Source organism: Dendrobates tinctorius, unplaced genomic scaffold, assembly GCF_039654945.1.
Source record: "Dendrobates tinctorius isolate UK_male_01 unplaced genomic scaffold, ASM3965494v1 ptg000138l, whole genome shotgun sequence".
Classification (NCBI taxonomy): domain Eukaryota; kingdom Metazoa; phylum Chordata; class Amphibia; order Anura; family Dendrobatidae; genus Dendrobates; species Dendrobates tinctorius.
In genome coordinates, this window is record NW_027361806.1 from 10,115,753 (window position 1) to 10,142,490 (window position 26,738).

The 26,738-nt window shown below is 45.4% G+C and overlaps 1 protein-coding gene and 1 long non-coding RNA gene across 4 annotated transcripts in view; both read left to right on the plus strand.

The window, feature by feature from the left end:
* Nucleotides 1–26,738, plus strand: part of PRKAA2 (protein kinase AMP-activated catalytic subunit alpha 2) — a 50,127-nt gene that overhangs the window by 12,148 nt on the left and 11,241 nt on the right. For all 3 annotated transcript variants that reach the window (XM_073544552.1, XM_073544551.1, XM_073544553.1), the window contains exons 3-8: nt 9,391–9,484; nt 10,935–11,079; nt 12,252–12,339; nt 13,943–14,167; nt 17,994–18,492; nt 26,227–26,353. In XM_073544552.1, the coding sequence (XP_073400653.1) occupies nt 9,425–9,484; nt 10,935–11,079; nt 12,252–12,339; nt 13,943–14,167; nt 17,994–18,492; nt 26,227–26,353 (1,144 nt within the window). In that variant the 5' untranslated portion in view covers nt 9,391–9,424. The remainder of the gene's footprint in view (nt 1–9,390; nt 9,485–10,934; nt 11,080–12,251; nt 12,340–13,942; nt 14,168–17,993; nt 18,493–26,226; nt 26,354–26,738) is intronic.
* Nucleotides 1,184–4,576, plus strand: LOC141048705 (uncharacterized). The gene is made up of 2 exons (XR_012220117.1): nt 1,184–1,480; nt 3,768–4,576. It is a non-coding gene; the product is annotated as an uncharacterized lncRNA (long non-coding RNA).

The following is a 26,738-nucleotide window of genomic DNA, read 5'->3' on the forward strand; positions in this document are numbered from 1 at the left end:
GATGGCCTTGCTGGGAGAAGAGGCTACCATAGAAGATAAGAGGGAGGTCATGCGCACAGCCAAGGAGAGGCAGCGCAGGATGGAGTAGAGGGCAATGCTGGAGAGGGAGATCACTTTGGAGGCAGCGAGAAGCTCCAGACAGACTGTACCCACAGCATCCCCCATGAGGGAACTCCCCAGAGTGTCCCGCAAAGACTTCAAGCCGTTTAATGAGGCTTCCGGTGACATTGAGGGCTTCTTCCTGGACTTTGAGCATCAGTGTCGATTAATGGAAGTCCCGGAAAGGGAGCGCGTCCGACATCTTGTGGGGCTCTTAGAGGGTGGAGCTGCCGCAGCCTATAGAGCTATGGACCCTCGGTTGAACTGTGAGATTAAACAGACTATTCTAGAACATTATGCTGTGACCCCAGACACTTACAGGACTCAGTTCCGTACTTTAGCCTGTGATGAGGAAATGTCCTTCAAGATGTATGCTCACAAACTCAAACATATATGTCATCGCTGGCTGGAGGCAGAGGAGGCCATAACCTGGGAAACGTTCCTGCAGGTCATCCTAAAAGAGCAGTTTTATTTTAAGTGCCCCGCTGAGATACGGGAATGGGTGCGTGAAAGGAGACCAGCAACAGTGGAGGAAGCTGCAGCTCTAGCTGATGAGGCTCTCACCATCAAGCCTCAGTGGAAAAAATTACTACTCAGGGAGAAAAACACTACCAGCCCCCCAACGCTGGCGGCCCCTGGTCCTTCTGCCTCCAATATTCACCATCCCACTAGACCATCAACTCATGGTGACCTTCGTGTGACTGTGCCTCGCATTACTCCTGCTCCACCTTTGGGACTACGACGTGGAGGAAGAATCCCAGAGCGCAGATGCTATGGATGTGGGCAGCCCGGGCATATGCAATTCCAATGTCCAGGTGTACGGAGGCAGAACACCTACAGACCGCCTTTGCCTGTTCATTATCTACAGACCCCCTCACCTGGAGAAGAGATGGATTCAGTGCCTGATGACTTGCCAAGTGACTCTGATATCCTGGCTTCCCTACCAGGAGTCTATGGGGTGCGAGCCCCAGCCACCTGTTCTTCTGATCTTCAGCACAAACATCTACAGGAGGTCGTGCTGGATGGTCAAAAAGTTGTTGGCTTCCGTGACACTGGGGCTTTTCTCACCATAGCCGATCCCCGAGTAATTCAACCAGAAGCAATTCAAAAGGGACCAGGAATTGCCATTGAATTGGCTGGAGGTACCCAGAGATATATTCCAAGAGCGAGTGTGACCCTGGATTATGGCTTTGGGGCCAAACAATGCATGGTCGGTGTGATGAGCGGCCTCCCTGCAGACGTTCTTCTAGGAAATGATGTGGGGAATCTTCATTGCCACTTTGTCGGTGCGGTAACCCGAAGTCAAGCCAAGAGAGCAGCAAATGTGGACGTGTACAACCCATCCATGGAAATGAGGCCACCAGAACCGCCGTCACAGCCGGTGAGTGATTCTTCTTGTGGGGATAATATGAATGTTACCTGGGATAAAGTTCAGTTTAGACAAGAAGTGGAGACTGACCCCACCCTAGCTAGTTTTAGAGCTCGAGCTGAAATAGGGCAGCTAGGGGAGAATGGAGAAAGAATTATCAGAGAAAATGGACTTCTGTATCGGGTTACCAATGCCGACTCCCTAGATAAGCCCTGGACTTATAGCAAACAGCTGATTGTTCCTCAGAAATACAGAATTCCCCTATTACACCTTGCTCATGATATTCCTACTGCTGGCCATCAAGGCAAAACCCGCACCGAGAGGCGATTGACTCAATCTTTCTATTGGCCTGGGATTTCCCAAGCAGTGGCGCATTTCTGCCGAACTTGCGACATATGTCAGCGTAGAGGGCGACCCGGAGATCACCCAAAGGCACCCCTGCAACCGCTCCCTATAATAGAAGAACCCTTTCAAAGAGTAGCTGTTGATATCATTGGACCTCTGGCTAAACCAAGTAAATCTGGAAAGCAGTACATTCTCACTGTTGTGGACTATGCCACCCGATATCCAGAAGCGGTGGCCTTGTCAAGTATTTCTGCAGCCAAGGTGGCCGAGGCCCTGGTTACCATTTTCACCAGAGTAGGATTTCCCAGTGAGATCTTGTCGGACCAAGGCTCCCAGTTCATGTCAGAGCTGGTCCAGTGTCTGTGGCGCACCTGTGGAGTACGAGCGATCCGCACGACCCCGTATCATCCCCAAACAAATGGACTTTGTGAACGATTTAATGGCACTCTGAAGAATATGCTGAGGGCCTTCACTGACAGAGATTCAAACTGGGAGAAGTACCTACCCCATCTCTTGTTTGCCTATCGGGAAGTTCCCCAGGAGTCCACTGGGTTCTCCCCCTTTGAACTACTCTATGGAAGAAAGGTCCGAGGACCCTTAACCCTGCTCAAGGAATACTGGGAGGGGCAAGTTGAAGATACAGGGGCCCCTGTTGTTCCTTATGTCCTAAAGCTGCGAGAAACCCTGGCCCAACTTGCTAGTTTTGCCCAGAGTCATGTGCGGATGGCTCAAACCAGACAGAAGACATGGTATGACCGTAAAGCACGCTACCGGGAGTTTGTAGAAGGACAACAGGTCTTAATGATTGTTCCCCATCGGCAGAATAAACTGCAGACAACATGGGAGGGTCCCTTCCGGGTTCTCAGAAAACTGAATGACACCAATTACCTTCTTGCTTTAGATGATCAGGGGCTAAGACAAAAGACTGTCCATGTGAATATGATTAAGGAGTACCATGACCGGACCCTTCCAATGATAGCAAGCTGTCGGCTAGCTTCAGAGGACGGTCAAGAGGATGAGGACTCCCTACCTGATCTCGTGGAAGCAGCGAGAGCCCCATCCACTGTGGAACAGGTTCCTCTGGGAGATCACCTGGATTCCTTACAGAAAAAACAGATGCTGGGAGTGCTTCAACAGAGACGTGCTGCTTTCTCATCCCAACCAGGTCGAACCACCGTCACCCAACATCATGTGGACACTCAGGGCATCCGTCCCATACAACAGGCTCCTTACCGGGTACCTGAATCAGTTCGAAACACCATGCAGCACGAACTGGAGGAGATGCTACAGCTTGGGGTAATCCAGACCTCCCATAGCCCTTGGGCCTCTCCTGTGGTGTTAGTACCCAAGAAGGATGGGAGTACTCGATTTTGTGTGGACTATCGATGACTAAACGACCATACCGTCAGTGATCCTTACCCAATGCCTCGTATTGACGAACTTCTAGACCGACTGGCTGGATCCCGATATGTCACTATCTTTGATCTCAGTAAGGGATACTGGCAATCCCTCTGACGGAGGAGGGGAGAGAACGGTCCGCTTTTATAACCCCCTTTGGTCTGTATGAATTCCTAAATATGCCCTTTGGAATGAAGAATTCCCCGGCCACCTTCCAGAGAATGGTGGACCAGATCCTCCGGGGATGTGGTGACTTTGCTTGTGCCTACTTGGATGATATCGCCATCTTCAGCCAGACGTGGGAGGAACATCTGAACCAAGTAGCCGTTATTCTTGACCTGCTTCTTGCAGCAGGCCTAACCATTCGACCAGATAAATGCCAATTGGGGATGGGTGAAGTCCAGTACCTAGGGCATAGAGTAGGAGGAGGGAAGCTCCGTCCCGAACCTGCCAAAATCCAGGCTATTAGAGACTGGCCTGTACCCCAAACTAAGAAACAAGTTATGGCTTTTTTGGGCACTGCCAGTTATTACCGAAAATTTGTTTCTCATTTCAGCACTGTGGCCAAGCCTCTTACCGACCTGACCTAGAAAACGATGCCCCGGCTGGTGATCTGGACTCCAGCCTGTGATGAGGCTTTTAACCAGCTGAAGGACGCTCTGGTCTGTGACCCTGTTCTGGCTGCTCCAGACTACAAGAGGAGATTCATTGTGCAGACGGACGCCTCTGCTTATGGACTGGGAGCTGTCCTCAGCCAGGTGAATGCAGCTGGGGACGAGCACCCCATTGCCTACCTCAGCCGGAAACTGCTGGACCGAGAAGTGGCCTATGCAACTGTTGAAAAAGAATGTCTGGCTGTAGTGTGGGCCCTTAGGAAACTAAGGCCGTATCTGTATGGATGAGAATTCACTGTGGTTACTGATCACAATCCCCTTGTGTCAACAGCTAGTGGAACTTTGGCTATTGTTTTCCTAAGCAGAAGATAACCTACAATACACATCCTGTAGACTAAGTGGAGCCCTTACATTTCTAGAATCTTCTGATGGACCAAACCATTGAATAGTAGGTGTGACCCCTACCCCCCTTCAGATGGACTGATCCCAGGAGCCCTGACAATACATTCTTGCTTTAAGATCAGATGTGAGTTGGATGCTAAAAGAGAAGGACGAGGCTGTCTGAGGAAGCTTCGACCTCTGTGTGATCGTGGTGGATTTCTGGGACTCTTAAAGGACTATGGTTTTGTGATCTGGCACAAGGATTGTCGGGAGGTGCCCCCGAATCAGTTTCCTGTGGACTTATTTTGGGACTCTGCAAATTACCTTCGTGTTGTTCATGTTTTTTGGTCAATAAATCTGTTGGATTATTCCCAGGCCTGCTGTCCCTCCTTGCTCTGGAGAATACTCCCGTCACAGCTATCGCTGATATTCTGGCTTCGTGTTTATACACAAATATGTTCCCTGTGGATTTCGCCGGAGACGTCCTGCTGGGCCTGCCGGGTCTTACCTTATGTGATTCATCTAAAAATAAGAAATAGCCAAATATAATAGAAGCCTGAAGTATTTCCTTGTGTTATGTGGAGAGGAAACAGACTGCATATTAGGATTTCCTATTCTGTACTGAGATACATCTTCTCTCTTTACACCACTGAGGCTAAAGGGGCCTTTACACATAGCGATATCGCTAAAGCATCCCCGATTTTGTGACGCAGCAGCGATATCGCTATGTGTGATACTTACCTCCGACCGGCTCCCCCGCTGTCTGTCGCTGATCGCGCGGCTCCATTTCTCGTCGTCAGCTTCCTGCTGGCGCCGACGAACGACGCGTGGATGCGGGCGGGAGGACGTCATCATCGCCGTGTCGGAAAGGTAAGTAATGACCGCTGCTGCGTCGCTACATCGCTGTGAGGTCTGCCTGTGTGGCAGCTCACTAGCGACCATTTAGCGATGCACCAGCGATCCTGACCGGGTCGTATCGTGGTCGGGATCGCTGGTGCATCGCTAAATGTAAAGGGGCCTTTAGTATGGTCCTGGCCTTGTGCAACCCATACACACAGCAGTGCCAATATATGCACCGCCATGCCTATATTCTATATTAGACCAGCATTTATTACCTTGGTAACTTAAGAATCAGGTGATAAAAGGTCTAGTGCAATATGCCTATTTTTTATTTTGTAGATATACTATAAATATTGATATTAAACAACATATACAACACCCATGCAATCTTGCCATATAGTGTATAGCGCCATAAATGGGAGCCATGACTTTGCCTTGATAATATGGGTGGTGGCGGCTCTAGTAAAAATTTAGCATCTTAATCTGGATATACTATAAATCTTGATATAAAACAATATACAGTTGTGGCCAAAAGTATTGACACCCCTGCAGTTTTGTCAGATAATACTCAGTTTCTTCCTGAAAATGATTGCAAACACAAATTCTTTGGTATTATTATCTTCATTTAATTTGTCTTAAATGAAAAAACACAAAAAGAATTGTCCTAAAGCCAAATTGGATATAATTCCACACCAAACATAAAAAAGAGGGTGGACAAAAGTATTGGCACTTTTCGAAAAATCATGTGATGCTTCTCTAATTTGTGTAATTAACAGCACCTGTAACTTACCTGTGGCACCTAACAGGTGTTGGCAATAACTAAATCACACTTGCAGCCAGTTGACATGGATTAAAGTTGACTCAACCTCTGTCCTGTGTCCTTGTGTGTACCACATTGAGCATGGAGAAAAGAAAGAAGACCAAAGAACTGTCTGAGAACTTGAGAAACCAAATTGTGAGGAAGCATGAGCAATCTCAAGGCTACAAGTCCATCTCCAAAGACCTGAATGTTCCTGTGTCTACCGTGCGCAGTGTCATCAAGAAGTGTAAAGCCCATGGCACTGTGGCTAACCTCCCTAGATGTGAATGGAAAAGAAAAATTGACAAGAGATTTCAACCCAAGATTGTGCGGATGTTGGATAAAGAACCTCGACTAACATCTAAACAAGTTCAAGCTGCCCTGCTGTCCGAGGGTACAACAGTGTCAACCCGTACTATCCGTCGGCGTCTGACTGAAAAGGGACTGTATGGTAGGAGACCCAGGAAGACCAGGAAGACCCCACTTCTTACCCCGAGACATAAAAAAGCCAGGCTGGAGTTTGCCAAAACATACCTGAAAAAGCCTAAAACATTTTGGAAGAATGTTCTCTGGTCAGATGAGACAAAAGTAGAGCTTTTTGGGCCAAGGCATCAACATGTTTACAGGAGAAAAAAAGAGGCATTCAAAGAAAAGAACACGGTCCCTACAGTCAAACATGGCGGAGGTTCCCTGATGTTTTGGGGTTGCTTTGCTGCCTCTGGCACTGGACTGCTTGACCGTGTGCATGGCATTATGAAGTCAGAAGACTACCAACAAATTTTGCAGCATAATGTAGGGCCCAGTGTGAGAAAGCTGGGTCTCCCTCAGAGGTCATGGGTCTTCCAGCAGGACAATGACCCAAAACACACTTCAAAAAGCACTGGAAAATGGTTTGAGAGAAAGCACTGGAGACTTCTAAGGTGACCAGCAATGAGTCCAGACCTGAATCCCATAGAACACCTGTGGAGAGATCTAAAAATGGCAGTTAGGAGAAGGCACCCTACAAATATCAGGGACCTGGAGCAGTTTGCCAAAGAAGAATGGTCTAAAATTCCAGCAGAGCATTGTAAGAAACTCATTGATGGTTACCGGAAGCGGTTGGTCGCAGTTATTTTGGCTTAAAGGTTGTGCAACCAAGTATTAGGCTGAGGGTGCTAATACTTTTGTCTGGCCCATTTTTGGAGTTTTGTGTGAAATGATCAATGTTTTGCTTTTTGCTTCATTTTCTTTTGTGTTTTTTCAATTAAGACAAATTAAATGAAGATAATAATACCAAAGAATTTGTGTTTGCAATCATTTTCAGGAAGAAACTGAGTATTATCTGACAGAATTGCAGGGGTGTCAATACTTTTGGCCACAACTGTATACAGAGAACTACTGAGTTCAAACACTGCCGCATATAAGAGCTGCGCACTTCAGAACAGTGTTTTGTGCAATCAGCGGGGGTCTCGGGATCCGGACCCCACGTGTTGATGGCAGGGGACTGCCGGATGACACATACAGTCATGGCCAAAAGTTTTGAGAATGTCACAAATATTATATTTTCACATGATCTGCTGGCCTCTGGTTTTTATGTGTGTTTTTCAGATGTTTTTATCACATACAGAAATATAACTGCAATCATATTATGAGTAACAAAAGGTTATATTGACAGTTAGAATGAGTTAATGCAGCAAGTCAATATTTGCAGTGTCGACCCTTCTTCTTCAGGACCTCAGCAATTCTCCCTGGCATGCTCTCAATCAACTTCTAGATCAAATCCTGACTGATAGCAGTCCATTCTTGCAAAATCAATGCTTTTATTTTGTCTGAATTTGAAGGTTTTTGTTTGTCCACCCGTCTCTTGATGAATGACCACAAGTTCTCAATGGGATTAAGATCTGGGGAGTTTCCAGGCCATGGTCCCAAAATCTCTATGTTTTGTTCCCTGAGCCATTTAGTTATCACCTTTGCTTTATGGCAAGGTGCTCCATCATGTTGAAAAAGGCATTGTTGATCGCCAAACTGCTCTTGGACGGTTGGGAGAAGTTGCTCTTGGAGGACATTCTGGTACCATTCTTTATTCATGGCTGTGTTTTTAGGCAAGACTGAGAGAGAGCCCATTCCCTTGGCTGAGAAGCCACCCCACACATGAATGGTTTCAGGATGCTTGACAGTTGGCATGAGACAAGACTGGTCTTCTCCGAATAAGCCGTTTTCCAGATGTCCCAAACAATCGAAAAGGGGATTCATCAGAGAAAATGACTTTACCCCAGTCCTCAGCAGTCCACTCCCTGTACCTCTTGCAGAATATCAGTCTGTCCATGATGTTTTTCCTGGAGAGAAGTGGCTTCTTTGCTGCCCTCCTTGAGACCAGGCCTTGCTCCAAGAGTCTCCGCCTCACAGTGCGTGCAGATGCACTCACACCTGCCTGCTGCCATTCCTGAGCAAGCTCTGCACTGCTGGTAGCCCGATCCCGCAGCTGAAACACTTTTAAGAGACGGTCCTGGCGCTTGCTGGTCTTTCTTGGGTACCCTGGAGCCTTTTTGGCAACAAGGGAACCTCTCTCCTTGAAGTTCTTGATGATGTGATAGATTGTGGACTGAGGTGCAATCTTTCTAGCTGCGATACTCTTCCCTGTTAGGCCATTTTTGTGCAGTGCAATGATGACTGCACGTGTTTCTTTAGAGATAACCATGGTTAACAGAAGAGAAACAATGATGCCAAGCACCAGCCTCCTTTTAAAGTGTCCAGTGGTGTCATTCTTACTTAATCATGACAGATTGATCTCCAGCCCTGTCCTCATCAACACCCACACCTGTGTTAATGGAGCAATCACTGAAACGATGTTAGCTGGTCCTTTTAAGGCAGGGCTGCAATGATGTTGAAATGTGTTTTGGGGGATAAAGTTCATTTTCTAGGCAAATATTGACTTTGCAAGTAATTGCTGTTAAGCTGATCACTCTTTATAACATTCTGGAGTATATGCAAATTGCCATTAGAAAAAATGAAGCAGTAGACTTTGTAAAAATTAATATTTGTGTCATTCTCAAAACTTTTGGCCATGACTGTAGTGTGTAAGAGTAGAAAGTGAGTGTAGTTTTTTTTATTTATTATACCACCTTAAGATTATCTTATAAAGGAGTGGGCAATCCCTTATAAGTTTTCCATAACCATAATCCAGCACTAGGGTGATATAAAACACTTACTAGAGAGCAGCACGATATATTTTTCACTCGGATCCTCCTTTTCTACTTTCTTCAATGGGCAGCTGTAATCTGATCTCTCAGTGAGCTGGCAGACTGCTTTTTTTCTTTTTAGCCACAAAGATTTTAGCCCTAGATGATGAGTTCAGGAGGCAGGGGAGAAAACATTCAAAAGGCTCAAAAGTGCAGAAAGAAACAGTTTGCTCTGATAAGATGAAATGCATAGTTTCTTCTATTCGTTTGTGCTATTGATGTTCAAAGTTTGTTTAATCGACAAGGACATGTAACTATTCTATGATTTGTCTGCTCACGGTGCTGTCTGGCTCGTATGCAATTCATTGTCATCATGTTTTCTTGAAGGTACCAGGTGATCAGCACCCCTACAGATTTCTTCATGGTGATGGAATATGTACCTGGTGGAGAGCTATTTGACTATATATGCAAACATGGGCGGGTGAGTCCAGCCGTATATTGTATGAGCCCCAAAGAAGCGCAGCCCAAGCTATGAGCGTGGTTTCATTTCTGACAAACCCCCTTGTCCTTTTTCTTTGCTCTGAAGGACCCAAGTAATTTATTGAAAAGCTGTAGTTGCAGGAAACCATCTGTCTCTAATAATCATCTGAGACCTGAATATTTTGTCCCTGCACTGGTGCTGGCAGCAGAGATGAGATAAGTAGCCTGGCAGCATTCACTCCTCGCAGGCTCCATCTCAGCCTGCACTAGTAATCAGCAAAGTATTTTTTTTTGCATTGTTACAATGTTACAAGTGATTGTTTGAGATTGCAAAGAAAATAGCAAAAATAGAAATATCACTAAATTTACTTATTCATCTTTTTACCAATTATTACTATCCGTCCACTCGCGTGATACGGATCGGATTACAGGTGACGTGGGCAGAGTCGTGATGTGATGATGGATAATGCCCCTGTGTTCCATTCTCAGAGGTTATTTCAGATCCCTGTTCTCAGGATCAATAGGAGTCCCAGTGGTTGGACCTCCACTTATATTAATGATAGGTGATAACTGTAATGTTGGAAGCACAGATGAGAGAATTGATTCGTAATGAATTGAATGTATTATGAATTTCCCCAAAATTTTAGATTCTGAAGAATCCCAAATTTTTGGGATTCCATTCCCACAAATCCAAGAAAATTAATGTCGGGAAAATGGAAGTTATTCTGTGCTTACTGGAGTAATGACAATCCACTAATGAAACGCGTTGACAATAAGCCTGCAACTCACTCCATTAGTGGATTGTCATTACTCCAGTAAGCGCAGAATAACTTCCATTTTCCTGACACTAATTTGTGGCATTTGTTGGAAGCTGCAGCATCTGGATTACGGACTTTTTAGGTGTTGTGTCTCACACAAGCCTATAAGGTGAGCACTATTGCCTTCCTTCTATACTTTATCTACTTGGATAAGACGCTATTCCATTTTTTGCATTTCCTATAAAAATCCAGCAAAATGACAGCCCTAATTTGTGGTTAAATTAATAATAATAAAAAAACATATTATACTGAGTTGTCCTTAGATCCCACCTGGCTCCTTAACCCACTCCAGCTTTCCTGATCCATGAGTCTATGGTCACATGGGGGGACATTGACGTGGGTACCCCTATGTGACCACGTGGACCTCAAAGCAGGTAAGAAGAGCTCAGAGGACCCGGGAGATGGAGGTGGTGTAAAGAGTCAGGTGAAAGTGCCCAAACATGAATTTCGGGAGATTCATTCATCTCTAGCTGGGAATAACCCAGAAGAAATGTGTTTAGTATGTTTATTATCCTCGTCTCCGGCTCTCATGCTTTTTCTGCTGGCTCTGCGGCCCCCAGGATATCATGCTTGTCTTGTGGTTATCGATGCATGAACCTCTCCACGGCTGAGATCCATGTTCCCATCTCTTAGGTAGAAGAGGCCGAGGCCCGGCGCCTGTTCCAGCAAATCCTGTCGGCTGTGGATTACTGCCACAGACATATGGTTGTTCACCGGGATCTGAAACCAGAGAACGTGTTGCTAGACGCGCACATGAACGCCAAGATCGCGGACTTTGGTATGTGACTCCACAAGCGTTCCAGGAATGTAGTCAGCGAGCAGGTCACTTGCTGAAGGTTGTCAGTACAAAGTGTTTCACTGCGGCCTGTGCAAACTAATCCGGCTCCTCGGATTATCTATGTTTAATGGGGTTTTGCACTTTCATGAAAATAGACCCAAAAGGCTCTAAAATGCCTAAAGTAACAAAACAGGGCAGGTACAATGGCACAGCCGCTTAGCTCAGTGATTGGCTGCAGCGGTGATGCAACTTGTCAACATGATGTCACGATCGCTAAAGCAAAACACTGAGATCCGATCAGAGATCCGGTGCTAGACCCTCGGAGACGGTGAGACCCTGCTGTGTTTAAGATCTGCTTTCCTGAAAGTGGAAAATCCCTTTAACTTCAGGGATGGGGGAGGGGAAGAAGGCCCTGCCATGTAATAAGATGTAGTCATAGTATAAAATATAATACTAGACTTTAGACTTCATCTTGTTGCTCATAGCAACCAATCAGCTCTCAGCTTTCATGTTTTAAACCGCTCTTGTAAAATAAAAGCTGTGATCTGATTGGTTGCTATATTGAGCAACTATTAAGATAATTTTTATAAATCTAGGCATCATTTCAGGACTAGGCCATGACTGGATTTCAGCCTATGATTGTAAACAGGAATCTTTCCATTTACTGACAGAAAGGAGAGACCTTGAAAATGATACACAAAGTAGGCCTCATTTGTCCCTATCGTCATGGTTTCCCATAGCAACCAATCAGAGCTCTGCTTTCATTTCTTAACCAGCTTTGGTAAAAGGAAAGCTTCGCTGTGATTGGTTGCTATGGGTAACAAAGATGGCTTTCATAAATCTGAAACCGTTCACCATTTTTCAGATCTCTGCTTACTATCAGTGAGCAGGAATATCCTTGTGTACGTGCTGTGCGAGCTGCTGAGGCGAGAGTGATGATGGTTCTGCAGGAAATGCTTTGCAGCAGGGTGGACCCTTATATCCATTCAGGCCTATTGCAGTAGCAGCCCCTATGACTGCAGTGACTATATACATAGAAGAGCTGCACGTGATACCAGTGCAGACTGTGCACCCACAAGCAATGCACTGACAGTTGTATGTAAGACCACAAAGGTGAAATTGTGACTCAGCTCTGCTACATCTTCCTACATTAAATCCCTAATTCCACACAGGTCTGTCTAACATGATGTCGGATGGAGAGTTCCTACGTACGAGCTGCGGCTCCCCAAACTATGCAGCCCCTGAAGTCATATCAGGAAGGTAAGAAAGATATAGGACTCTGCTGTCCGACACTTCCATAACAGAGATGGTGAGGGGACACTGAGCTATTTTACATGAACTTAAATCTCCTGGTCCAGATGAATTACATCCTAGGGTTCTGAAAGAGAGGAAATTGCAGAACCACTAGCCAGAATCTTTCCTGGAGAACAGGAGAAGTCCCAGAAGATTGGAGAAGGGCAAATATTGTCCCTATCTTCAAAAAAGGAAATAAGACGGAGCCAGGAAATTACAGGCCAGTGAGCCTTAATTCTATACCAGGAAAGGTCTTTGAACAAATTATTAAACAGCATGTATGTAAGTACTTGGATAAGAATACAATAATTAACCATAGCTAGCATGGGTTTGTAGCAAACAAGTTGTGCCAGACTAATCTAACTTCCTGGAATAACTGACTGGGTGGATCAGTGAAATGAGGTAGATACGGTATATCTCGATTTCAGCAAAGCATTTGATAAAGTATCTCTACTATCCTTATTGAAAAAATGACCAAGTATGAGATTGACAAGGCTACAGATAGGTGGATTCATAACTGGCTCAGTGATCGTACTCAAAGAGTGGTAATAAATGACTGCACATCCAATTGGAAGAGTGCTTCAAGTGGGGTACCACAAGGCTCTGTCATGGCCCCAGTGTTGCTCAGACTTTTTTTTATAAATGATGTAGATAAGGGACCTGAAGGTAAAGTCATCAAATTTTCAGCTGATGCAAAGCTAGGAAGGATAGCTAACATTAGAGAAGATTTAGAAGAATCTAGATAAGCTTGAACAATGGGCAGCAACTAATAGAATGGTATTTAACATGGAGAAATACAAGATTCTACATCTGGGCAAGAAAAACAAAAATGTCATCTATAGAGTGAGAAGAATAGAACTAAGCAACAGCACGTGAGAAAAAGACCTGGGTATACTAATAGATCACAGACTGCACATGAGTCAACAGAGTGATGCAGCAGCAAAAAAGGCAAACACAGTTCTAGGATGTATTAAGAAAAGCATAGAGTCTAGATCGCGTGAAGTAATTATCCTCCTCTACTCCTCCTTGGTCATGCCTGATCTGGAATACAGTGTCTAGTTCTGGGCACCACATTTTAAAAAAGACATTGAAAAACTGGATCAAGTTTAGAGAAGAGCTACCAGGATGGTGAGCGGACTGCAAAGTATGTCCTACGAGGAACGGTTAAAGGATCTGGGAATGTTTAAATTGCAAAAGAAAAGGCTAAGAGGAGACTTAGTAGCTGTGCACAAATATCTGAAGGGCTGTCACATTGTAGAAGGATCATCATTAATCTCATTTGCCCATGGAAACACGAGAAGCAATGGAATGAAACTGAAAAGGAGAAGATGCAGATTAAATAATAGAAAACACTTTTTGTCAGTAAAGATGATCAATGAGTGGAACAGGCAGCCATGACAGGTGGTGAGTTCTCCTTCAATGGAAGTCTTCAAATAAAGGCTGCACAGACATCTGTCTGAGATGGTTTAGTGAATCCTGCATTGAGCAGGGGGGTTGTACCATATGGCCCTGGAGGTCCCTTCCTACTCTAACATTTTATGATTCTAATCTCACTTTTCTCACTCTATAGACTCTATGCCGGCCCTGAAGTGGATATATGGAGCTGCGGGGTGATCCTATACGCCCTTCTATGTGGGACTTTGCCGTTTGATGATGAGCATGTTCCAACCCTCTTCAAGAAGATCCGAGGCGGAGTATTTTATATCCCCGAGTACCTAAACCGCTCTGTGGCTACACTGTTAATGCACATGCTGCAGGTCGACCCTCTTAAGCGTGCCACAATCAAAGACATAAGGTAAAGTCCCTTCTGATGCATGGTAGCAAGCCATACACTTCTATAGGATACGACAGATTATTTTCTTTAGCAACAATGTTACAATTCACTAAAGCAATCAGGTAACTACTGAAATATTAAGTTTATTAGAAAGTTTCAGAATGTTTAGTTATGCAGTAATTAAGCAGAGCTATCTTTACATTTCACAATTCAAACTGCATGTATAATGAAATAGATGCCTTAGACCCAATGAGGTGTGAGTACATACTTTGAAAATCCATGTCAAAATGTTTGTGTATTCTTCAAATTTTAATGAGCATTTTATGAGTCCAGCTAAAGCCTAATATTCGGCAGGAAAATTCACACAAAGGGATTATACAGCCATTCTGACATGCATGTATTTCCAAAGTAACTACACCGGCCCCATCAGATCCAAGGCATCTATTTAATAATGTGGCGATGGATCCGCTTTAAGATTTATTGTAATAAACCCACTTGAAAGGTGGGGTTCAAAGTTTAGACTGTATCCACAGGATGTCAAACATCTGACCAATGGTGGTCCTACATTTGGGACCTTGAGGCTAAAGAGGGCCAAGTGCTGGTGTGGTTCTGTCTTCCTTCCTGTTTTTCCTCTGTACAGTCATCCTTGACCGGCTAGCAGTGTATGGAACTACACCGGGTCCTTTTCACTTTAATGGGACCATGCTGCAGTTCCCTGCATAGTCTGGAAGCCAGGAGCGTCGCTCAGCAGGGAAACACTGCGAGGAGGGCATTATGATAGATTTGCAGTGCATAACCTTCATTTACAAGTGATGACATATACTAGCCATAAGGTGCCACTTACAAGATTGCAAAGCCGCTATTACAGGACTGTCCAGGTTACAAAACCTATTTTCATATACCCTTTTGGGACCCCTGTTCTTCATCCTAACCTCTTGACCAGAGTGGAGAGCAGTTACACAGAGAGTCTCTCACTCTAGAGGACCAGTCCTGTCCTGTTCTCCATTGCACATATAATTTATTGTAATGCTTAATTTATCCTGTGGTGGCGCTGTAGGGAAACAAAACATTTAGGGGCCAATTCATCATTTGCATTTTTTAAGTGGCATTTTCTCTTTTGTCTAGTGATATTCATTTACTTATTTTTTTGTGTAAATTTTTAGAGCTAAAATTCACCCAATCTTTAAAAAAAAAATAATCTTCAATTGTGCAACAATAAAATTAGACAGATTTTAGAATCCATTTTGGTAATGGAGTACATAATACAGTAGCACAAAAATATTACAGCAGTTAGAAAAGTTACAAATGATGAGTTAGGCTAAAACATCTGAGCTACCAAAATCTGCCCCCCCATCACCGAATAAAAAAAAGGAAATAAATAAGTAATAAGTCACTAATAAAACTTTTAGTTCAGAAAAAAGACAATGATGAATCCGGGTCTAATGATTAGTGAGGATTCCCGCAGAAAGACACAGAAAGACAATAGGGATTCATCCTTGTCTTTTAGCCTTTTGTTCTGGAGTAACACTTGTTCTGGTAGTTACTTTTTATGTTTGTGTTTTATTCATTTTTTAATGTGCACCTTATTTAAGTTAATTTTACTTGGTTTCGTCTGGTATTTTATTATTTTTTTTTTCCTAAACAACGTGGGCTCTTGGTTTCTTTTTCCAGAGGTTTTAGCTTAATTCTTTCAAGTTTGCAAAATATTGCAAAATATTTGCGCCGTTGTACTCCAGTCCGCTAGTTAAGAACAAAATCAGTCTAATTTTACTTTATTATATTTTAAAGGATTCTGTGACTTTTATGCTCTAAAAAGACGCTGGAAAGGTTAAAGACTAGTGATAAGCGAACGTGCTGGGATAAGACGTTATCTGAGCATGCTGCTGTGCTAACTGAGTGTCTTCGGCGTGCTCAAAGAATATGTTTGAGTCCCTGCGGCGGCATGTCTTTAGGCTGTTCGACAGCCGCAACACATGCAGGGATTATCGCCTAACAAACAGCCGCAAGACATGCAGGCACGAGGACTCGTACATATTATTCGAGCCCACTGAAGATTCTCGGTTAGCACCTGAAATGCTCTGATAACATCTTATCATCACTATTGAAGACAAAAAAAAAAAAAAGAACATCTTTAAATTTGCACAAAATTTATCGGACTATTTTTAAGAAATTGGCTCAAAAAGTAGCAACAAATAACGAAAAACAGCAACACAACAAAAAGGAAAATAGACTAAAAAAACACAACTAAGGCTACTTTCACACTTGCGTTTTCTTGCTGCGCGTTTTTTGCGAACACAAACGCATGAAAAAAAGCATCATGCGTTTGTGTGCATTTTTTTGCGGGTTTTGGTGCATTTTTTTAAAAAAAACCGCATGCGCACCCATGTTAAAGTATAGGGGAAAAAACGCATGTTTTTTTTCCGCTAAAACAGAGCGCAAAAAAACGCAAGTGTGAAACCAGCCTAATAAGTCAGGATCTTTGTAGCGATTGTCCAGAATTGGAATCTGTGCAATGTATCGCCACCACCTGACAAAACTGAGGAATTACATTGCTCAGGTTGTACCCATCGGAGTACATAAGTCACATCTGTAAAAAGAGTGTAAAGAACTGCACTAAAATAATTAAACTAATTAATAAAATGATTAGGTGGACCTGCTGGGATTTACAGTTCCACAGAAGTGTTGGAGCAGGGTGCCATGTGGGTCTAATACGATAAGAATGTTCACAGATTTAACATTTCACTTAAAGAAAAACCATCACCAGCTCCAGAAAGTGAATGATGCTTCAAAGCTAATAGTTAACGCCAGTCTGCGTGACCCGTACCCGACCCTGAGTCCCCAGCGGCTGCAGCTACTCTTTTGACTGATAGATGTGGCGGTGCTTAATGCTAAGTTGTGTTATGACAAGTTCATTGTAACCATAGCAAAATGTATTATAGCGTGGAAGAAAGGATTTGGGGTAATCTCCCACATCCTGAATGAAATGCCAGAAACACGTCTAGGGGGTTTTCTTTGCTGCCATGCACGCATTTCAGTGACCTTCACGGGGGCCCCCCCAAGAAGGGATTTTAAGCTGCCGCTTTTCTAAAGACAGGTTGTTTTTCTTTTCCTTTTCTCCATCATGTCCTCGTGCCTTTATGTTGTTTAGTTTACATGAATGTGTGATTGTGTGATGGATTACAGAGAGAAGTTCAGAAATTCAATTAAGTTCCTTTCGAAGAACACTGTTGACCTGTCAAACGTCTGAGTTAATGACTTCTCTCAATAGGATGGATGATGCCATTCCATTGTTGAAACCCAGTAGAGCAGCTGCAGTCAAAACGAAACCCCATAGTCCCATTACGCCCACCTCCAGCAGCCGTGTATACTCTAGACACGGTCTATAGCGCCAGCCATTGACCAAGAAAGAAATGTTTCAAAGGGAAGTCAACCCAATAGGCAAGATGTTTTGGTCCAGCAGGCAAAGGTGCCAAACCATAAGCAAAACATTGTGTGAGATTGTCTTTCATCCTTACCTAACTGGTTTTACATTAGACCAGTACATAATGCTTAAGTTATACCAGTTGGTGAATGTTATTCTATAGGTGGTTGGGTTGTTTGAGTAGATTTCTTGGTTTCCAATAGTGAGAAAATTTTAATTGTTTGACTGTCCTACAGGAGGTGCAAGTTATTGAAACCTTCTGATATCAGACTATGATATGTCAAGACCCCTCTTGGGTGGATCCTCTGGATTTTAGTAGTTCATTGCATTTAGTTGACTATGATATGTCAAGACCCCTTTTGGGTAGATCCACTGGATTTTAGTTGTTCATTGCATTTAGTTGACCATGTTTTGTTTGTTCCCCAGAGAGCATGAGTGGTTTAAGCATGATCTACCCAGTTACCTGTTCCCGGAAGACCCATCCTACGATGCCAACGTGATTGATGATGAAGCCGTGAAAGAAGTTTGTGAAAAATTTGAGTGCACAGAGTCGGAGTTCATGAACAGCCTGTACAGTGGAGACCCACAAGATCAGCTCTCGGTGGCTTACCATCTTATCATAGACAACCGCAGGATCATGAACCAGGCCAGTGAATTCTACCTCGCCTCCAGTCCTCCCACTGGATCATTTATGGACGAAATGCACATCCCTCCGGGAGTCAAACCTCACCCAGAACGAATGCCACCATTAATTGCCGACAGCCCTAAAGCCAGGAATCCGCTGGATGCCCTGAACACCACCAAACCTAAGCCCTCAGCAGTAAAGAAAGCCAAATGGCACCTGGGGATCCGCAGTCAAAGCAAACCTCATGATATTATGGCCGAGGTGTACAGAGCCATGAAGCAGCTGGATTTTGAATGGAAGGTGAGAATATCAAGTGGAGCTGATCCGTGTTTTTGTAGCATTTCCTTGTGTAAATTTGGCTGGGCGGGCGACAACAGCAACTCTGAGCATGAAATGTGTTCAGTGAGATTGTTAGACCCTACCCCCCTCGACACACATAGTGGACAAGGGGTTTTCGTTCTTAATACAGGCTCCTCCGTCATACTAAATAAAAATGAATTTAATGCCTGCCCTAATGCACCGTGGATTCAAGTCTGGACATCTGACAGCTTTCATGGTTACTGGACCATTCTTCTAGATTTTGTTTCCTGTAAGAATCTCATGTTACGATCACATAAACATACATGCACACAAATTTACATAAAAATGAAGTTTCCTTGAAAAGTTGCAGCCTGTTCCACCTACATATAGTGCATCTACCATACATCGTGTTCCAGCTTCTACTCGACTTTTTCCTCTTTTCTTGAATCCAATTGTCATAAGACCCCTATCCACCTCGCTGTTTGCACGCAGCTCTCAGCTCTTCCACTCGAGATATCAGAATATGAGCTTCAAAGCCATGTGTGTAAATCAACAGCCGCGGAGACACCATCACATGTTTCTCAACGCAAGCAATGACTAGCCAGGTCTTTCCCCGGGAAGGAACAACCACGGGAAGGGCAGTCTCCAATGAAGGAAACCACCTATGCCAAAACATGGTATCCATCCACAGACAGCTGTTTCGGGGTATTGCCCCTCATCAGTGTGGAGTAGGAAACTGGCTAGTAGGAGCAATGCCTAGTGAAAGGCTATGAACATAAGGATGAGTGACCTCATGGAGATCAACATCCAACACTGCGGAGACACCATCACATGTTTCTCAACGCAGTGATCTAGAGCAATGCCCCCATCCCTTATGGGAAATATGCAAAAGCATGTAAATCAACAGCCGCGGAGACACCATCACATGTTTCTCAACGCAAGCAATGACTAGCCAGGTCTTTCCCCGGGAAGGAACAACCACGGGAAGGGCAGTCTCCAATGAAGGAAACCACCTATGCCAAAACATGGTATCCATCCACAGACAGCTGTTTCGGGGTATTGCCCCTCATCAGTGTGGAGTAGGAAACTGGCTAGTAGGAGCAATGCCTAGTGAAAGGCTATGAACATAAGGATGAGTGACCTCATGGAGATCAACATCCAACACTGCGGAGACACCATCACATGTTTCTCAACGCAGTGATCTAGAGCAATGCCCCCATCCCTTATGGGAAATATGCAAAAGCATGTAAATCAACAGCCGCGGAGACACCATCACATGTTTCTCAACGCAAGCAATGACTAGCCAGGTCTTTCCCCGGGAAGGAACAACCACGGGAAGGGCAGTCTCCAATGAAGGAAACCACCTATGCCAAAACATGGTATCCATCCACAGACAGCTGTTTCGGGGTATTGCCCCTCATCAGTGTGGAGTAGGAAACTGGCTAGTAGGAGCAATGCCTAGTGAAAGGCTATGAACATAAGGATGAGTGACCTCATGGAGATCAACATCCAACACTGCGGAGACACCATCACATGTTTCTCAACGCAGTGATCTAGAGCAATGCCCCCATCCCTTATGGGAAATATGCAAAAGCATGTAAATCAACAGCCGCGGAGACACCATCACATGTTTCTCAACGCAAGCAATGACTAGCCAGGTCTTTCCCCGGGAAGGAACAACCACGGGAAGGGCAGTCTCCAATGAAGGAAACCACCTATGCCAAAACATGGTATCCATCCACAGACAGCTGTTTCGGGGTATTGCCCCTCATCAGTGTGGAGTAGGAAACTGGCTAGTAGGAGCAATGCCTAGTGAAAGGCTATGAACATAAGGATGAGTGACCTCATGGAGATCAACATCCAACACTGCGGAGACACCATCACATGTTTCTCAACGCAGTGATCTAGAGCAATGCCCCCATCCCTTATGGGAAATATGCAAAAGCATGTAAATCAACAGCCGCGGAGACACCATCACATGTTTCTCAACGCAAGCAATGACTAGCCAGGTCTTTCCCCGGGAAGGAACAACCACGGGAAGGGCAGTCTCCAATGAAGGAAACCACCTATGCCAAAACATGGTATCCATCCACAGACAGCTGTTTCGGGGTATTGCCCCTCATCAGTGTGGAGTAGGAAACTGGCTAGTAGGAGCAATGCCTAGTGAAAGGCTATGAACATAAGGATGAGTGACCTCATGGAGATCAACATCCAACACTGCGGAGACACCATCACATGTTTCTCAACGCAGTGATCTAGAGCAATGCCCCCATCCCTTATGGGAAATATGCAAAAGCATGTAAATCAACAGCCGCGGAGACACCATCACATGTTTCTCAACGCAAGCAATGACTAGCCAGGTCTTTCCCCGGGAAGGAACAACCACGGGAAGGGCAGTCTCCAATGAAGGAAACCACCTATGCCAAAACATGGTATCCATCCACAGACAGCTGTTTCGGGGTATTGCCCCTCATCAGTGTGGAGTAGGAAACTGGCTAGTAGGAGCAATGCCTAGTGAAAGGCTATGAACATAAGGATGAGTGACCTCATGGAGATCAACATCCAACACTGCGGAGACACCATCACATGTTTCTCAACGCAGTGATCTAGAGCAATGCCCCCATCCCTTATGGGAAATATGCAAAAGCATGTAAATCAACAGCCGCGGAGACACCATCACATGTTTCTCAACGCAAGCAATGACTAGCCAGGTCTTTCCCCGGGAAGGAACAACCACGGGAAGGGCAGTCTCCAATGAAGGAAACCACCTATGCCAAAACATGGTATCCATCCACAGACAGCTGTTTCGGGGTATTGCCCCTCATCAGTGTGGAGTAGGAAACTGGCTAGTAGGAGCAATGCCTAGTGAAAGGCTATGAACATAAGGATGAGTGACCTCATGGAGATCAACATCCAACACTGCGGAGACACCATCACATGTTTCTCAACGCAGTGATCTAGAGCAATGCCCCCATCCCTTATGGGAAATATGCAAAAGCATGTAAATCAACAGCCGCGGAGACACCATCACATGTTTCTCAACGCAAGCAATGACTAGCCAGGTCTTTCCCCGGGAAGGAACAACCACGGGAAGGGCAGTCTCCAATGAAGGAAACCACCTATGCCAAAACATGGTATCCATCCACAGACAGCTGTTTCGGGGTATTGCCCCTCATCAGTGTGGAGTAGGAAACTGGCTAGTAGGAGCAATGCCTAGTGAAAGGCTATGAACATAAGGATGAGTGACCTCATGGAGATCAACATCCAACACTGCGGAGACACCATCACATGTTTCTCAACGCAGTGATCTAGAGCAATGCCCCCATCCCTTATGGGAAATATGCAAAAGCATGTAAATCAACAGCCGCGGAGACACCATCACATGTTTCTCAACGCAAGCAATGACTAGCCAGGTCTTTCCCCGGGAAGGAACAACCACGGGAAGGGCAGTCTCCAATGAAGGAAACCACCTATGCCAAAACATGGTATCCATCCACAGACAGCTGTTTCGGGGTATTGCCCCTCATCAGTGTGGAGTAGGAAACTGGCTAGTAGGAGCAATGCCTAGTGAAAGGCTATGAACATAAGGATGAGTGACCTCATGGAGATCAACATCCAACACTGCGGAGACACCATCACATGTTTCTCAACGCAGTGATCTAGAGCAATGCCCCCATCCCTTATGGGAAATATGCAAAAGCATGTAAATCAACAGCCGCGGAGACACCATCACATGTTTCTCAACGCAAGCAATGACTAGCCAGGTCTTTCCCCGGGAAGGAACAACCACGGGAAGGGCAGTCTCCAATGAAGGAAACCACCTATGCCAAAACATGGTATCCATCCACAGACAGCTGTTTCGGGGTATTGCCCCTCATCAGTGTGGAGTAGGAAACTGGCTGGTAGGAGCAATGCCTAGTGAAAGGCTATGAACATAAGGATGAGTGACCTCATGGAGATCAACATCCAACACTGCGGAGACACCATCACATGTTTCTCAACGCAGTGATCTAGAGCAATGCCCCCATCCCTTATGGGAAATATGCAAAAGCATGTAAATCAACAGCCGCGGAGACACCATCACATGTTTCTCAACGCAAGCAATGACTAGCCAGGTCTTTCCCCGGGAAGGAACAACCACGGGAAGGGCAGTCTCCAATGAAGGAAACCACCTATGCCAAAACATGGTATCCATCCACAGACAGCTGTTTCGGGGTATTGCCCCTCATCAGTGTGGAGTAGGAAACTGGCTAGTAGGAGCAATGCCTAGTGAAAGGCTATGAACATAAGGATGAGTGACCTCATGGAGATCAACATCCAACACTGCGGAGACACCATCACATGTTTCTCAACGCAGTGATCTAGAGCAATGCCCCCATCCCTTATGGGAAATATGCAAAAGCATGTAAATCAACAGCCGCGGAGACACCATCACATGTTTCTCAACGCAAGCAATGACTAGCCAGGTCTTTCCCCGGGAAGGAACAACCACGGGAAGGGCAGTCTCCAATGAAGGAAACCACCTATGCCAAAACATGGTATCCATCCACAGACAGCTGTTTCGGGGTATTGCCCCTCATCAGTGTGGAGTAGGAAACTGGCTAGTAGGAGCAATGCCTAGTGAAAGGCTATGAACATAAGGATGAGTGACCTCATGGAGATCAACATCCAACACTGCGGAGACACCATCACATGTTTCTCAACGCAGTGATCTAGAGCAATGCCCCCATCCCTTATGGGAAATATGCAAAAGCATGTAAATCAACAGCCGCGGAGACACCATCACATGTTTCTCAACGCAAGCAATGACTAGCCAGGTCTTTCCCCGGGAAGGAACAACCACGGGAAGGGCAGTCTCCAATGAAGGAAACCACCTATGCCAAAACATGGTATCCATCCACAGACAGCTGTTTCGGGGTATTGCCCCTCATCAGTGTGGAGTAGGAAACTGGCTAGTAGGAGCAATGCCTAGTGAAAGGCTATGAACATAAGGATGAGTGACCTCATGGAGATCAACATCCAACACTGCGGAGACACCATCACATGTTTCTCAACGCAGTGATCTAGAGCAATGCCCCCATCCCTTATGGGAAATATGCAAAAGCATGTAAATCAACAGCCGCGGAGACACCATCACATGTTTCTCAACGCAAGCAATGACTAGCCAGGTCTTTCCCCGGGAAGGAACAACCACGGGAAGGGCAGTCTCCAATGAAGGAAACCACCTATGCCAAAACATGGTATCCATCCACAGACAGCTGTTTCGGGGTATTGCCCCTCATCAGTGTGGAGTAGGAAACTGGCTAGTAGGAGCAATGCCTAGTGAAAGGCTATGAACATAAGGATGAGTGACCTCATGGAGATCAACATCCAACACTGCGGAGACACCATCACATGTTTCTCAACGCAGTGATCTAGAGCAATGCCCCCATCCCTTATGGGAAATATGCAAAAGCATGTAAATCAACAGCCGCGGAGACACCATCACATGTTTCTCAACGCAAGCAATGACTAGCCAGGTCTTTCCCCGGGAAGGAACAACCACGGGAAGGGCAGTCTCCAATGAAGGAAACCACCTATGCCAAAACATGGTATCCATCCACAGACAGCTGTTTCGGGGTATTGCCCCTCATCAGTGTGGAGTAGGAAACTGGCTAGTAGGAGCAATGCCTAGTGAAAGGCTATGAACATAAGGATGAGTGACCTCATGGAGATCAACATCCAACACTGCGGAGACACCATCACATGTTTCTCAACGCAGTGATCTAGAGCAATGCCCCCATCCCTTATGGGAAATATGCAAAAGCATGTAAATCAACAGCCGCGGAGACACCATCACATGTTTCTCAACGCAAGCAATGACTAGCCAGGTCTTTCCCCGGGAAGGAACAACCACGGGAAGGGCAGTCTCCAATGAAGGAAACCACCTATGCCAAAACATGGTATCCATCCACAGACAGCTGTTTCGGGGTATTGCCCCTCATCAGTGTGGAGTAGGAAACTGGCTAGTAGGAGCAATGCCTAGTGAAAGGCTATGAACATAAGGATGAGTGACCTCATGGAGATCAACATCCAACACTGCGGAGACACCATCACATGTTTCTCAACGCAGTGATCTAGAGCAATGCCCCCATCCCTTATGGGAAATATGCAAAAGCATGTAAATCAACAGCCGCGGAGACACCATCACATGTTTCTCAACGCAAGCAATGACTAGCCAGGTCTTTCCCCGGGAAGGAACAACCACGGGAAGGGCAGTCTCCAATGAAGGAAACCACCTATGCCAAAACATGGTATCCATCCACAGACAGCTGTTTCCTACTCCACACTGATGAGGGGCAATACCCCGAAACAGCTGTCTGTGGATGGATACCATGTTTTGGCATAGGTGGTTTCCTTCATTGGAGACTGCCCTTCCCGTGGTTGTTCCTTCCCGGGGAAAGACCTGGCTAGTCATTGCTTGCGTTGAGAAACATGTGATGGTGTCTCCGCGGCTGTTGATTTACATGCTTTTGCATATTTCCCATAAGGGATGGGGGCATTGCTCTAGATCACTGCGTTGAGAAACATGTGATGGTGTCTCCGCAGTGTTGGATGTTGATCTCCATGAGGTCACTCATCCTTATGTTCATAGCCTTTCACTAGGCATTGCTCCTACTAGCCAGTTTCCTACTCCACACTGATGAGGGGCAATACCCCGAAACAGCTGTCTGTGGATGGATACCATGTTTTGGCATAGGTGGTTTCCTTCATTGGAGACTGCCCTTCCCGTGGTTGTTCCTTCCCGGGGAAAGACCTGGCTAGTCATTGCTTGCGTTGAGAAACATGTGATGGTGTCTCCGCGGCTGTTGATTTACATGCTTTTGCATATTTCCCATAAGGGATGGGGGCATTGCTCTAGATCACTGCGTTGAGAAACATGTGATGGTGTCTCCGCAGTGTTGGATGTTGATCTCCATGAGGTCACTCATCCTTATGTTCATAGCCTTTCACTAGGCATTGCTCCTACTAGCCAGTTTCCTACTCCACACTGATGAGGGGCAATACCCCGAAACAGCTGTCTGTGGATGGATACCATGTTTTGGCATAGGTGGTTTCCTTCATTGGAGACTGCCCTTCCCGTGGTTGTTCCTTCCCGGGGAAAGACCTGGCTAGTCATTGCTTGCGTTGAGAAACATGTGATGGTGTCTCCGCGGCTGTTGATTTACATGCTTTTGCATATTTCCCATAAGGGATGGGGGCATTGCTCTAGATCACTGCGTTGAGAAACATGTGATGGTGTCTCCGCAGTGTTGGATGTTGATCTCCATGAGGTCACTCATCCTTATGTTCATAGCCTTTCACTAGGCATTGCTCCTACTAGCCAGTTTCCTACTCCACACTGATGAGGGGCAATACCCCGAAACAGCTGTCTGTGGATGGATACCATGTTTTGGCATAGGTGGTTTCCTTCATTGGAGACTGCCCTTCCCGTGGTTGTTCCTTCCCGGGGAAAGACCTGGCTAGTCATTGCTTGCGTTGAGAAACATGTGATGGTGTCTCCGCGGCTGTTGATTTACATGCTTTTGCATATTTCCCATAAGGGATGGGGGCATTGCTCTAGATCACTGCGTTGAGAAACATGTGATGGTGTCTCCGCAGTGTTGGATGTTGATCTCCATGAGGTCACTCATCCTTATGTTCAAAGCCATGTGTGACATCAGAAGCCTGTCCTTACAATATGTCTCTCCCCAGGTGGTAAACCCCTATCATCTCAGAGTACGACGGAAGAATCCGGTAACAGGTAATTACGTGAAGATGAGTCTCCAGCTCTACCAAGTGGATAATCGCAGCTATCTGCTGGACTTTAAGAGCATTGACGGTACGTGTCTTGGTTGTAATGTGTTGCAGTATATATTGGCCTTGAATAACCATTGAATATAATTACTGTATGGTTTTTGTCCTTTGTGTTTACACTGATTGATCTTAAACTGGAAAAACAGAGCAAAAAAGGACTTCATCAAGCTGTCTACCAGTAAACTGTAGCACTAAATGCCAAGCAGGAGCTGCAAAAGCAAAGAACTGGAGAACCCTTCTGTAGAGACACGGGGTGAGGGTAAAACAGTGTGGCAATACTTTATTGAATCACAAAACAGGCAATAAGATATAGCACGGTCCCAGCAAAACACCCGAGATGGTGCAATATTACAGCGTATCACCCCGGCTGACTTGCTGGGATTATATCATCTGCGACTTCAGGGTGTCAG